At 41.5% G+C, this 14,844-nt stretch overlaps 1 protein-coding gene across 1 annotated transcript in view; it reads right to left on the reverse strand.

Moving 5' to 3' along the window:
* The window catches only part of FAM177A1 (family with sequence similarity 177 member A1), a 13,051-nt gene extending 2,918 nt beyond the window's left edge, over positions 1-10,133 (reverse strand). The window contains exons 1-4 of the mRNA XM_083510087.1: positions 9,912-10,133; positions 7,516-7,695; positions 2,701-2,767; positions 814-911 (exon numbers count right to left, since the gene is read on the reverse strand). Coding sequence (XP_083366213.1) covers positions 814-911; positions 2,701-2,767; positions 7,516-7,695; positions 9,912-10,106 — 540 coding nt within the window. The 5' untranslated portion in view covers positions 10,107-10,133. The remainder of the gene's footprint in view (positions 1-813; positions 912-2,700; positions 2,768-7,515; positions 7,696-9,911) is intronic.
* Positions 10,134-14,844: the final 4,711 nt, after the last annotated feature.

Here is a 14,844-nt window from a genome sequence, read left to right on the forward strand (position 1 = left end):
GCACATTACTATTGCAAAGCTCTTAAGTACCCATCCAACAGGAAAGGTCAACTTAACATTAGAAAACATTAATGCAACCTGCATGCTTCTCAACAGAAAGAATGGCAATACTGTTTTGAAACCAAGTTCATTTCCTACAGATCAGCATTAAATATGGAAGCCTCTCATCAAATGATTTTTCCATGTCTGGCATATGGTAGTAAAACTATCAAAGTAGCCTCTGAACAGAAGTTGAGTGTCTGGGATTTGCAACTTTAGGAACCAGTACTTCCTGAAGCATTTACCTTCTGAAATACAAACAAGCATTTCTTCTACTTACAATGTAAATTAAAGGGAACACCCTTAACTTACTCTTATAAAGGAAAAAAAACCTAATACAAATTAGAATATCAGTTGACTTATAAAACAGATGTATGGTAGTGGTTTCTCAGTTTTAATTGAAACCCCTCACCATATACGTAATTCCTTCCTTCTATTGTAGCAAACTATTTCGTATAATATTAGGCCAACGTAGGTTAAAGTCTATTTGGAAAGTACATACAACCAAGCATGTTTTCCTGAAGAGATTGCATCTGGGATGTACTCTTAAGTTTCCCATTTAAAAAATCCCATTTCCTGACAAATGGACTTAAAGGGGAGAGTGAAAACAAGTTAATACAGAAGAAAATGTGTTGACATTGATAGATTTTTAGAGAACTGAAATATGACATCTTTAAACCATTTTATATTAAGAAACCAGACTATTATGCAGTACATTTTAGTAAATCTGTTTGTAATTCCTACACTGTTAAAAGGGTACAAAAAGGCACACACCTCCTTCTTCATTCTGTAGTATTCATCTATGGCATACTGGTATTTTGGCGTACTGATTCCCAAAACAGAGGCAATCTTTTCACCAAGGAAGTCACACACTGAATAAATAAAACACATTTATGAATGTTGCAGCCTTACCAAGCAAACTTGTGAGCAGTTTCCCATTAGCATTCTGCATCATCTTACATTTAGTTATTTAAAGAAATGATTATATACCACTGTATCATAAAAATATATCACAGCAGTTTACAACAGTATAAAAACATGAAACATTCACAAAGCAGCAGGAAGGGGTTTCCCCCCATTATTCTACTTCCTTAGTTTTTGTGTCTACTTGCACAAGCCAAAACATGAACCACACAAACTATGGAAACGAAACCAAATAAAAAGTGACAGCCCAGATCAGATAATAAAAGACTACACCCTTTACACCTAAAACCGTACAGAGTGAAGGTTGTTTGGGCTTTTCATGAAAATATCCACTAAAAAAGATTGCCGTATGTTTAAATTCTTCAAATGTACCTGAACAAGGATATTCCAACTCCCCTTTTAGTGAAACACCAGGCCCAAAGGTGTTTCAATGGTAAACTAGATGTATAAAACAAAAGATGGCAAGATGTGTTGTCGCTGCACAATGGGTCACTGGGCTAGAGCTGCTTGAGCTGGCCTCCTCCTTATACGTATCTGCTCTACAGTCAAGTGAAGAAGCCAAAATTGTTCAGCTCAGAGTATGTATAGCTTGCAGGCATCAAATGCTGGATGAGCGGGTATACACACACAACCTGAAAAAGGGCAGGGGAAACTACCACAAACTTGCCCTTTTACTAAAAGCTTTTCATCATCCTAAGTCTGTCTACAAATTACACACACGTCTTCACATAATAACCTGGTGGGTCAATGTGTGCAATACTTCTCTTGTGACTTTTTATATTAAAAAAAAAATATCACCCCCCCAACCTGTCCAATTCCCACCTGAGACTCCCCCCCCCCCCGTGACTTCTTAAAATGATGGAATAAACTGAAATGGGTAGCCAAGGGGAACAGTCAAGAAGAAAGGAGGTCATAACATTCATTGCAATAAATGGTTGTCTAATTTTGTACCCTAGTGCTGCATCTTTTAATCAACTTATAAAGCAGAACAGACGGCATGTGTAGAAAATGAAGACTGGGTTTCACTGTAATATATTTTTTCAGAGTAATATACCACCCACTCATGCCAGGCTATAGTGAAGTGTAGGCACTGAAATATGCAGCACTAGACATACTTCTGTGAGGAAAAATAGTATTCAGTACCTCCTTTTAAACTTTTAAGAAAACACTGGATAAACCAAGTAAATGGGAGCTTTCACTTCACTAGACTTCCTTCTGCAGGTTAAGGAATGATTTGGGTTTTTGCATATCAGTAACTATCACTTTAAGGGATGCGGGTGGAGCTGTGGGTTAAACCACAGAGCCTAGGACTTGCCGATCAGAAGGCTGGCGGTTCGAATCCCCGTGACGGGGTGAGCTCCCGTTGCTCGGTCCCTGCTCCTGCCAACCTAGCAGTTCGAAAGCACGTCAAAGTGCAAGTAGATAAATAGGTACCGCTCTGGCGGGAAGGTAAACGGTGTTTCCGTGCGCTGCTCTGGTTTGCCAGAAGCGGCTTAGTCATGCTGGCCACATGACCCGGAAGCTGTACGCTGGCTCCCTTGGCCAATAAAGCGAGATGAGCGCCGCAACCTCAGAGTTGGCCATGACTGGACCTAATGGTCAGGGGTACCTTTACCTTTAACTATCAGTTTAATGACTTCATTTCATGCCTGTCCTTTCAGTCTCATACCACTTGGCACTTCATTATAACTTACTTTGTTTTCTGTAGACAGAGAGAGACAGAGAATACATACATACCTGATAGTGTTGATGTGGCTACTCTTAGCATCTGAAACCACAAATAGGGCCCCCAAGTTAGTGTTGCCTGCAATAAATAAAGGTTAAGATCATTTATGTTATGCATCTGAAAGACTTTTAATTTATTTCATGTGTCTCGCGTAAGTTATATCCAATGGTGGTGTTAGGCAAGTGGAAGTACTCTGCTTGTACAAGCAGGGCATCCAATTTTCATTGACCCCTCTTCATAGTACAGCCCTCTGCAACAGTTCCCATGCTGTTCCCAACCCTCAGGGCTGTAGTGTGTTGGGAGAATTGGTGGGATTCAGTTGTCCAGCCATGCGTGAGCAGAAGTGCTTCCACTTGCCTAAGGCTACTGATGAATGTAACACTGAATGTCTTTATTGCTTGACTTGGGTATAACAAGAGCAGCACCACCAATGGAAGGGGGGAGAAGCAAGAAAATTGACCTGAAAACACACTGCCCTCATCTCTTCAGCATACCTTCCTTTGTTTTAAATTGTATATCACGGATATGAATTTCGGTTGCTAAACTGCCAAGAACAGGGCCTTTTTTGTAGTAGCACCTAATGGTAGAATACCCACCCTGAATATATTTGCTTGGCAACAAGACACAATGCCTTCTTTTCCCAATGTTCACATGTAGAAATTATAGCTCTTCCAATCAGATAGAAAATCATATTACAGTGGTACCTCGGGTTACCTTCAGGTTACAGACTCCGCTAACCCAGAAATAGTACCTCGGGTTAAGAACTTTGCTTCAAGATGAGAACAGAAATCGTGCTCCGGCGGCGCAGCAGCAGCAGGAGGCCCCATTAGCTAAAGTCATGCTTCAAGTTAAGAACAGTTTCAGGTTAAGAACGGACCTCAGAACAAATTAAGTACTTAACCCGAGGTACCACTGTACTTATATCCTGTGCTTCTGAATATATGCATAAATGTAGAAACATGGAAAGCTTCATTAAACCAAGTCAGATAATTTGTCCCTCTATCCCAATATTGTCTGATGGAAACACAGTGGTGCATGTGTAGCAGCAAAACCAGATACCTTCATTTGCCCCACCTGCAGAAAAACATTTCTTTCCCATATCGGTTTCTCTAGCCACAGCAGGCACTCTAATTCTCCAACGGTTTGACCTCACCCCCCCAATGGCACACTCTTCCATTGTCCCCCGAAACAGATGGATGCCAACAACCTGCACATGCTAGGAACTGAACCTGGAATCTTCTGCATGCAAAGCATCTGCTATGCTCTCACCTCCCCAATTCTGCAGATACAATACATAAGATGGCAATAGCATTTAGGAGCCAATTTGCCATTGCAAATGCAGAATTTGCCACACCAGAAAGTTTACAGAAATGGAATCTTGATAGATATTTGACATGCATTAACAATGCAAGGAAGTAAAGCTATAGTTATCCTGTTGTAAATAAAAATGCAGCGTAAAACATAAACCTTTTCTTCTTAGTATGTTTCAAAACTAAAGCTATATTGACACAAAGATTGGCTAGTTCAAACCTTACCTGAAGAAACTGATAATTAAATACAAACACTTTAATCGATTCTGGGTATTGATCAAGTCCTTAAATGATGGGCTCAGAATCTTAAGAGCCCTGCAAGCATGCCCAAGCGCTTTCATACGGGCTTTCTGAATTTATTTTGCAACTGCAACTATTTACCCTACAGGAAGGCTGTCCAAGGGTCCCCCTCCCAAAAGCTTTCTGGCAGGGCTTTTCAGGAAAGGGAAAATCCTAATGTGTGAGTGGAAGCTCCAACTACTTCTTATAGCAATTGTAAATACTCAAGACCCTTAGAAGCAAACTGGTACTTATGTGGGGTCTACAGAAAAAGGCATGAACAAATGTTAACAGACTTATTATTCAATGTACTCAATGCTCATTTGCAAAAACCAAGGTATCTCTGAAGGAAGAAAAATGCACATTTGTATTCTCTGGCCCATTCTGGTGGAACAACAGTTCACCGGCTGAAAACTCCCAACCCACTCCCATGTTATGAACTTCAACATAGATTCATTTGCTATTATTCTTTTTAGCTACCTATGTAGATTTTTGTGCCTGAAAGTCATATAAAATTTAATAGTTGCATTAAGTCATAAACAGGGGTAGGTGAATACGTACTTCTGATTTATAAGTGCAGGCTTTGAAATAAGTCTGTATTATTAAAGCTACGGTTTCAGACCAGAAGTAAACCATTTTATTTTAGGTTCTGCGTTTATTCGTAAAGAAGCCAACACCAGCCAAGTTCCATTTTTTAAGGATGCTGTGTTTCCATTAAAAGTCCTAATATGTCAGTTCACCAAGGCAAATTGAATGAGCGGATGCTAGTCTTTGTAAATGTACCCTTTTATACCACAGCTGAAATAATAAGCTATCAACATGGCACTGTCAGAAAACAGACCATTTGTCTGTATAGAAATCCTACAGCATTTTTGCCAAGGCACCAGAGCTCAGCTGGGGATATTCTTTTTCTCTGCCTCATTTATATTGCTGGGGCTCACACAATATGCCACAGGTGACAGCAATCCTTTCTCAGCTGTACCACAATATGATGTTTCGGCACTTGTTGAAGACCTATTTATTTGTCCTAACATTTGCTGGTTTTTAGTGCCAAGCTTCAAGTGTTCTGTTTTAAATTAATGTCTTCTACTGTGTATTGATGTATTTGTGATTTTAATTTACTGTTGCTTTATTTTGTATATTGCTCTGCAACTCTAGAATGAAGGGCAGTATACAAATAAATAAATAAAAACAAACATTTAGCCTATCAAATAATACTATAATGAAAGCAAGTTATGCAGCAGAAGATGGTTCTACAGTCATTTCATTTTAAATTTGTATAATAAAATGTCACACAAAGAAGGCTTATGAAGTGTACTATGAAGCTGTAAAAAGGAGAGATTGTTTTTCGCAGATTCTATTCCACTATGCTTTGGACACAGTTGCATTCTGCACTCCAGCATCTTTCTCTCTCTGCCTTCTTTGCAACACAATGCAAGTCAATAGTACCTCTCTCTGTTCAGAGACAGAATTGCTATTCAGGATGCCAGATCTTGGCCTGGTAATAGGGCATGTCTGATGTAAAATTCATCGCATTCAGTAAAATATTTCCTTCTAGAAACTGAATAAACACAAAGGAACAAACCTGAATTGTACTGATGATGTTGACCTAGTTGCATGTTTATTTCAAACAGCACTTTGCCCCTAAATATATTGCAATATTCAAGAATCCTTACAGAAGCAGTTGAACATTTTAGTGTCTGTCTGTATAAAAAATTCAGCTCTGGGAGGGCCAAACAAAACCAAACAGGATATGATGGCACTGTGTTGAATATACAACATAGTATATTTAGGCCAATACAAAAGCATCCTTTATTCTGCACATGTATTCTCTGAAATGCACAGAAGGCATTTTTTTTGTATGCTTTTGTGGAATAACTACTAGCACAAGGAACCTGTGGCCCTCCAGATGCTGTTGAACTCCAACTTCTATCAGCACCAGGAGGTTGATGGGAGTTGCAGTTCACAACATTGGGCAGCCACCTACCCCTGTCTCAACCATCCATCATCACCACAAATTCAGGAAAGAGGGTTGGTTAAACAAAACTGACATACCAAACAGAACACTTAACACCCCTCAGGATACAAACAGAAACCTGAGTTTGTCTTGTTTAAATAAGCACATACACTTCTACAGCACACTCAAATGTTCAAAGTATTGGCTTCCATTCTGAGTTTCCACTTGCTTCTACCCAATTTTTATTAACTCATCTCTCCCGCTGCAGTCTCTCCAATGCCCATTCTTCACTTTTCAAGAATGTTCCCAACACTAAGGAACTGCTTTTTGGTATATGGAGGAGGGAGGGAGGGAAAACTCCATTATACAAGCAGAGTTTCATTTGTGCTACTCTGCATCCAAGCCATTATCTCAGTACAATCGTACCTTGGAAGTCGAACGGAATCCATTCTGGAAGTCTATTCGACTTCCAAAACGTTCAGAAACCAAAGCGTGGCTTCCGATTGGCTGTGGAAGCCCCGTCAGACCTTAGGGTTCCAAAGAACTTTCGCAAACTTCCAGGTTTGTGGTGTTCGGGAGCCAAACATCCGAGTACCAAGGCGTTCAGGATCCAAGGTACGAACTGTGCAAAGAAGGTCAGATTCATTCCCTTATTCATTCCCTTTCAGATGTGGGTGTGGTGGAGGGTTGTGGCTGAAATAATTCATGTTGTCTAACGCCATATTGTAAGTTCATTGGCCAACTGAGACAGGCAGATTTAGGGACTGTGACCAATTCAGTCTCACTGGGCACAAAGCGGGGGACGGGGGACAACAACACTGCAGCTATTATTTAGAATGTAGTGTAAGAGGCAGGGGCGCCAAATCTTGGCATCGCACAGGGCATTGCTGAAATTTGAGGCCCCAAGGTCCACCACTGACAGAGATCTGAAACTGTGTACAGACCATTTTGCATGCATCCAATTGACGCGCAACTGCCAACACACAGGTCCTTTTGCACCCAGTAGAGGGCAGAACAGGGGTGGGGCAGAACAGGCGCAGAACAGCCGGGACAAGCTTATGCACGCTCCACCAACACGTGGGGGCTAGGAATGGAAATCCCACACAAAATGATTGCTGCGTATATTTTTTAAAAGACACCACATTATGACAATTAAATAGTCCTCTTCGTATGGAAAGAGATTTATCAGAACAGGATAAATAAGTTAACAGAATTTTATTACTCCATTTGGGTAAGATAATGCATCATGAAAAACAAACAAATTTCAGAAACAAACCTACTGGATCAACAGAAGGCAAGAGGTCTTTTTTCTCCTGCTGCTCATCCTCCTCTTCATCTGTGCTGTATTCTTCCATGGTTTCTCCACTTGCAAAGTGGATGACCCTTCTTGGAATTTTCTTCTTTTTTCCAATGACTCCAAGTTCCACATTCTCAAAGCCTCTATCACCATTTGCATGCAACTGAAACAAGAGGGCAACTTGTCAGTTGCAAAAATGCCCACATGATAAGGGAAGGATAGAAGGCAGCCCTTTTTAGGGAAGTTTTAATGATGTTTTATCGTGTTTTTAATATGGTTGGGAGCCACCCAGAGTGGCTGGGGAAACCCAGCCAGATGGACGGGGTATAAGTAATAAACTATTATTATTATTATTATTATTATTATTATTATTATTATTATTATTATTATTATTAAACGGCTCTACAGAAAGTTCAACTTCTTTGCAGACCCCAAAAAATAATCTTCCATAAGTTTTACAATTATATTTGGGGGCAGAGGAAGGTCTTATTTTAAATGAATTTTATGGAATGCTTGCAAATTGCCTTGAGACACATGTGAAGGAGCTTCATAAATAAATATAAATAAACACTGCCACATGTTGTTAAATGCCTATATAAAATAACCATTATTTCCTGATCACTTTGTTTTCAGAGTATTTTCATCTATCCCTACAATACATCTGGGAGGGAAATCATTCTTATTTTGAATTTGCAGCTAGTAAGTGAGAATGTGACACAATAAATTTGCTTAAGGCTACCCAAGCAATCCCTGACTGAGCAGAGATTGGACTAGGACCAGTAAGATCCAGAAAGCCAGTCTGCTGAAATAAAATTGTTTCAGTAAATATTAGATCAATGCCTCTTTGCTCCTATTGCAAAAGAATGTAAACAAAATATATCAGGCCAGTTTAAAATTTCCCCTTTATTTGTATTTAACATTGAGCGTCCCTTCGTTACAGTTGCCACTCAAGCATTAATATTATTAAATATCCATCAGAGTTTTTGTAGCCAAAAGTATACAAACAACAAAAGCTTTATGAACTCTTTAACCTCCTAAGGTACTTCTTTGTAAAGACCATCCTTTACATGTAAGGCTACTGTGTCACAGCTTTTGCCAAGTTTTCACAGGTGAAAGTCAAAGCCTGTCCATGTAATATTAAACAGGCTGATTTGTAACAGGTATCTGCTTACAGGAGGAGCTTGAAGAAATCAGAACACCTGATATATGTGTGAACTACAAAAGCGTATCAAGGCAGAAGGTATGGTAGATGGTGAACATAATAATTTGATGAATAAATGGTATTTGTGAATTTATTCATATGTATGTGAAAAACAGGCTACTAGTTGATTTATTAAATGCAAATGATGACATTATAAATACTAAAAATCCTGGATCTTGAAGCCCTATAAAACAGAATGGATTAGTCCTGGATTTGTGAAAAGTTAAGGATGAACTGTTTAACCGGCTTCACTACAAACTTCTTTTCAGATCGTGTTTTCACCAGTAAAATAAGCCTAGCTGTTCTACGTGGGAATTAGCACAATCCTGTTATCATGAAATGAAAATGTTCTGGTGCTTAAAAGACAGAACCATGTTCACTCCTAAAGTGTTCAGATGTGACACTGCTTTTTTATTATTTAAAAAATCTGCTTTTTGAGAACTGCTGAGAACCGTTTTTGGTTTTGCCCGTAACCAGCTTCTTCTGAAAAGATGGGCAACACCTCCAGCCCACAGGTACCCCGAGACTGGATAGCATTCCCTGCAAGCGATGCTGCTATAAAACTGTAGGCCATCTGAACGACCGTCTTTAAGCAACTCCACAAACCCCCTCTTGGGCTGCACTTTCCAAGGCTCGGCCGATACTGAACCGGGTCCTAACCACACCCAGCATCACCACCACCAGGAAACACAGGACTACAAAAAAGAAGCGCGATTGGCACGGGGATGGGGAGGAGGTGGCAGCAGCAGCATACAAATAATTTTGGGGGGAAAGCACAGCGCCCACAGGCCGGGTTGTGGCTGCAAATAAAGCATGCGCGAGTTGCACCTTGAGGGAAATGGTAGGTGGTTTCCAAGGAGCTATGGACGAGCCGCGTTTAAACGCTTTGCACCCCGGCAGCGACCTCGAATATAAGACAAGACGCCCAAGGCTCCCTTCAGCAGACCCCGTTTGTGAGGAAGGCAAAGGTTGCAGCGAGGAAGGGCGCAGCACACACCCCGTTGCGCCAGGCAAAGGAGGGCAGGGCTGCCCCTTCTTCTCCCCTCAGACAGGGCGGAGACCCAGGCATGGCGAGCGACGGGCTGAAGGTGTCATGGAGGAGGCTGGGTCAGGTGAGCGGCTTCCCCCGCCGCCGCCGAAGAGGCTCCCTAGACGGAGTGGCGGGGAAAGAGACTCACCTGCTCTTGCTCCATGGCGAAGGCGGTGACAGCGACGGCGGCTGGGGCGCAATACAGAGTGATGGCGGACAGCCCCTGCTCCATACTCCCACCGCCCTCAGCCCAGCCGGAGGGAGACTGGCAGCAGCGGGGCTCGCGCCAGGCCGAACCCTCCTCCTCCTCCTCCCGGGCGGAGGCCCTGGGAAGTGAGCTCATAGAAAGGCCGACCCCGCCCCGGCTCGCCGGTTGCTAGGAGACCAGGAAGAGCCCGCTCGCGGGGGCCCTCTAGCGGCAGAGGGGCCAAAGGCGGCGGCAGATGCGGCGGCCTAGGTAGCTTCTGTCTGCCACTGCCAGCGGGCAGGTGTGTGTCCCCCCGCACGCACACACACTCTCCACGGTTCTTCGGTTAGTGGCGAGTTAGGGCTCAAGGACGAGGTAGCCAAAGTGCCATCTGTTGTCGGGCGTCAATAGTTTGTGGAGCTACGGGAAACAAAAACAAATCTTTATCCATCTCCAGCATGGACTCTGCTTGCTGGACTCCAACTCCCATCATCCATTGCTGTTGACTCCAGGCTGGAGCTGAGGGGAGTTGGAGTTCAGCAGCTTCTGGAGGGCCACAGCTTCACCGGTGTCCCTCCAGCTGTTTTTGGACTACAACTCCCATCATACTTAGCTAACAGAACCAGTGGTCAGGGATGATGGGAATTGTAGTTCCCAAAACAGCTGGAGGACCACATTTGGCCATCACAGCTATATAGACTATTTGCTTGACAGGTTGGATGGTCATATCATGGATTTTTTAAGTTGCAGTTTCTGCATTGCAAGGGGATTGGACTAGATGAAACACCACCACACCCCGTAGGGTTGCCATACTTCAAAAAATGAAAATCTGGACGCAACAAAGTTGTTGAGCTAAATCTAAAAATAAAATTTTAAAAATGAGTTATTTTTAAGGAAATTCGCCAGAATATATGCTTCTGACATGGGTTGCCATACTTCCTGATTTTCCCAGACATTTAAGTGCTTTCCGCCCAGGCATATGGCCACCCCACCCCATGATACCTGGCAACTCTACAATTCTATGATTTTTTTTAATAAAGTTTTTATTTATACTTTTCAAATTTATACATTCATTAATTTTACAATCATTTTAACATTTCAAAGTTTGACTTCCTTACCCCTCTTTATGCAGTTCCTTAAAATTATTTTTTAATACCGTCTGCATACCCAAATTCATTTAATTTGCTCATTTAATTATCTATTTTAAATATATACTCTTATGAAACTACAGGTTATTACAATAATCCTGCCAATGTTTTTATCTGTTTGCAATTTATCTATAAGTATTCAATAAACAATTTAAATTATTTTATTTTTTAAAAAAAGCTTGTTATCTTGATTTCTTGTTCTTCCGGTAAGTTTCGCCATTTCTGCATATTCCGTAAGTTTTTGTATCCATTCCTACTTTGCTGAGACTTCTGCTTCTTTCCATTTTGGGACAAGTAGTATTTTTGCTGCCGTAGTCGCATACATAAACAAATTTCTAAACAATTTAGGTAGTCCGGTCCCTATAATTCCCAAAAGAATTATAGGGAATTACAATTCTATGATTTTTGGACAGTCGCATGCATTCCAAGGATACTGTGGAGTTGGTAGTTCGGGGAACCAAGGTTAGGGATCTTAAAGGGAAATGTTGGGTAGGTGTGGAAAGCCAAGTGTCGCACGATGGCTGGAGCGCTGGGACTATGACCTTGGGAGACCAGGCTTCGAGTCCTCAGCTATGACACTCACTAAGTGAACTTGGGCCAGACGCTGTCTCTCAGTCAAACCTAGTTCAGACATCAAAAAAGTGTCCAGTAGCACCTTAGAGACCAACTAAGTTTGTTCTGGGTATAAGCTTTTATGTGCATGCACACTTCTCCAGATCTGAAGAAGTGTGCATGCACATGAAAGTTTATGCTCAGAACAAACCTAGTTGGTCTCTAAGGTGCTACTGGGCAATTCTTTAATTTCGACTGTGTCAGACCAACATGGCTACCTACCTGAATCTACCTCAGAGTTGATGTGAGGAGAAAATGGGGAAGAGAGAATCAGGCTGAGCTCCTTAGAGGGAAAAGTGGCATATAAATGTAATGATATAGAATGTTCAGCACTTCAGTAAGCTAAATAGCTCAGAGTTCTCTGGGAGGAGGGAAGGAATTACGGTACATAGTAGTAAAAAATAAATACAGTGGTGCCTCGCAAGACGAAATTAATTCGTTCCGCGAGTTTTGTCTTGCGATTTTTTTCGTCTTGCGAAGCACAGTGTCGGGAAAGTTTTGGAAAAGCTTCAAAAATCACCAAAGTCTTTAAAAACCTCAAAAAAGGCTACCACACGAAGTGGCTCCTCGAAGTCAAGTCGCAACTGTATTAACGGTGTTAAGAAAAAGGAAACAAACTTGCAAGACGTTTCCATCTTGCGAAGCAAGCCCATAGGGAAAATCGTCTTGCGAAGCAGCTCAAAAAACAAAAAACCCTTTCGTCTAGCGAGTTTTTTGTCTTGCGAGGCATTCGTCTTGCGAGGTACCACTGTATAAATTATTTGTGTAAGATATGCCTCATCATCCTTCAGACATCTTTCAATATGGAAAAAGTGGGTGGTGTGGCTGTGGGCAGAAGCAAAGAATAGCAGAATAGATTCTTATGGGGCTAAGGAAAGTTTTGTGCACCATTAAAAGGACGGAATAGGGGTGGGGTGGGGCAGAATGGGGTGTTTGCAGGCTTTTCCCAATGGGACTCAATTATAAGCGATTTCACTGATGAGTGTGGTGTCTCCGATCGTAACCCCCACGTAAACAGCGTGGTGGTGCCTGTATTATAAAGTAGCTTTCTGGGAAAATAGGCTATTTCATTAGGTACATGAAATGGCAGTTTTAATGCAACAGTTGCTAAACAGGATTGAGACAGAAAAAGCAGCCTTCTACTAACTCAAATCACTGAACAATTTTATTCAGTATTTTCTACACTAACAGTGGGTGTCCATAATTTCAGGCAGGAGTATTTTGCAGCCCTTCCTAGAGACACAAGATTGAGCCTTGGACCTTTTTGCATGAAAAACCTCTGCTCTCCTACTGAGCTTCAACTCTTTATCTTTCTTCAAAGTCATTCAATTTAGCCATGAAGCTCACCTTGGGCTAGTCACTGTTTCTCAGTCTCATGTGCCTCACAGGGTTGTCATGAGGACAAAATGAGGGGGAGAAGTATGTATACTACACCTTGAACTCATTGTAGGCAAGTTGGGGTACATGTGTACTAACACAAATTTGCTTTACACATGTAGTTTTTCTGCACAAAATGTAAAGGTTTGACTTCCAGTGAGCCCAGCGGTTGGAGGATTGCAGATGCCAACTCTTCAGTAGGATTGTGGCTTCTTGCTTAATTTTGTGGATTCGTTAGCAAAGATGAAAGAAGACAGAAAAATTAGCCCCTAACCAGCTTAGAACAGAACTTACCTAATTTTCCACACACTAAGGCTAAATGTATTTAGGTATGCGAATCCTACTGTCACAAAATATTTTCTGTATTCATACCACAAAGTACTGTATGTAGTGTTAATCTTCTGTAGTTCTTATAGCAACTGTTTCCACCACAACCCCCTCCCACATAGTAGCAAAAGTAGTTCGATTCACAATAGGTTTGGTAGTTTCTGCTTCACCAGTTGATCACTACAGATGTGCTCCTGCAATAGTCTTTGCTAAACATTTGCATCAAGGTAAAAGCTAAGATTTAAAGGTGGGGAAATGTGGGATATATGCTGAAAACTTAATGTTTGATTCCCCCTCCCCCTTTGACTATCAATCAGCTAACTCTGGAAATATTTATTGAGACTTGATTAATTGTGCTAACTAAACCTCTTTTTTTCCCTGTCACCCTTTGGGCATAACATTTGTTTTTGTATGAATCCTACTTAAACCACAACGGAACAGCCACAAGTGTGACAAATTAGTAGGTTATGCAGCATAGTCCATGGAAAAAGTGACATAAAATCACTTAGCTTTTTATTTTAAAAATCTGAAAATGTGCTAATTTAGAGATCGTGGGGCTTTATTGACCTCCTCCTATACAGCAGACCCCTATGCAGTCTAAAACCCACTTCTAAGGATTGATGGATCCTCTGAAAAGATATGGAATGAGGCACAGATGGCTACAGCAAGTCGGGGGACTTGGAGGAAACCAGCAGGACCACCAAGCTAAAAGTGGTGCTTGCTCATGTGTGAATCTCTGTATCTAAGGCAGGGCGTTGATAGACAACATCTATCCAGGTATTAGAATAATTAGCTGGGTAGTTAGGCCCTGAGATTGTGCTTCAAATTAACTGAATATAGTAATGAGGCTTGTTAATTGACTTAAAAACCTGTTGATCAGCACTTTTATTATGTAGAGCTTAACTGGTGCAGGCCCTCGAGTGCCACACGTTTGCTGTGCCCCAACCCCCACCTACTGGAAGCCTCCCACCATTTTAACCAGTTGGTGCAGAAAACTGGAGCCGCCTCTGACAGAAAAAACAGCTTCAAGAGGCACACAGGCATTATTAGATCTTTGTCTATAATTGGTTTGGGGCCTTAAGATGCCAGTGAGAAAAGCTCTGGAAAAGGTAGCATGAAATATCAACTGGAAAAGTAGTTACCTCCAAAAGAATGCCAAAGTGAAAGAGACACATCAACGTTTCTAGGTGACATTGCTCTTGACATTTTGGAAAGTTCTTGGATCTGTTACACAGAACTGGAAAAATAGTAGAGATTCGGTTCCAAACAGACTCTCTCCATTGAGCAATCTTTGTCCAAAGTAAATATTTGAATCAAGAAAAGCCATCCAGGAACACTTCAATACACTCTAAAGTTAACACTGGCAATACTTCCCTTACAAGCAGCTTACTTCTGAAGTCCAGTGCAAAGTCACAAAGAAACCCCAACTC

Source organism: Podarcis liolepis (genome assembly GCF_965112155.1).
Source record: "Podarcis liolepis genome assembly, chromosome: 1".
Classification (NCBI taxonomy): Eukaryota; Metazoa; Chordata; class Lepidosauria; order Squamata; family Lacertidae; genus Podarcis; species Podarcis liolepis.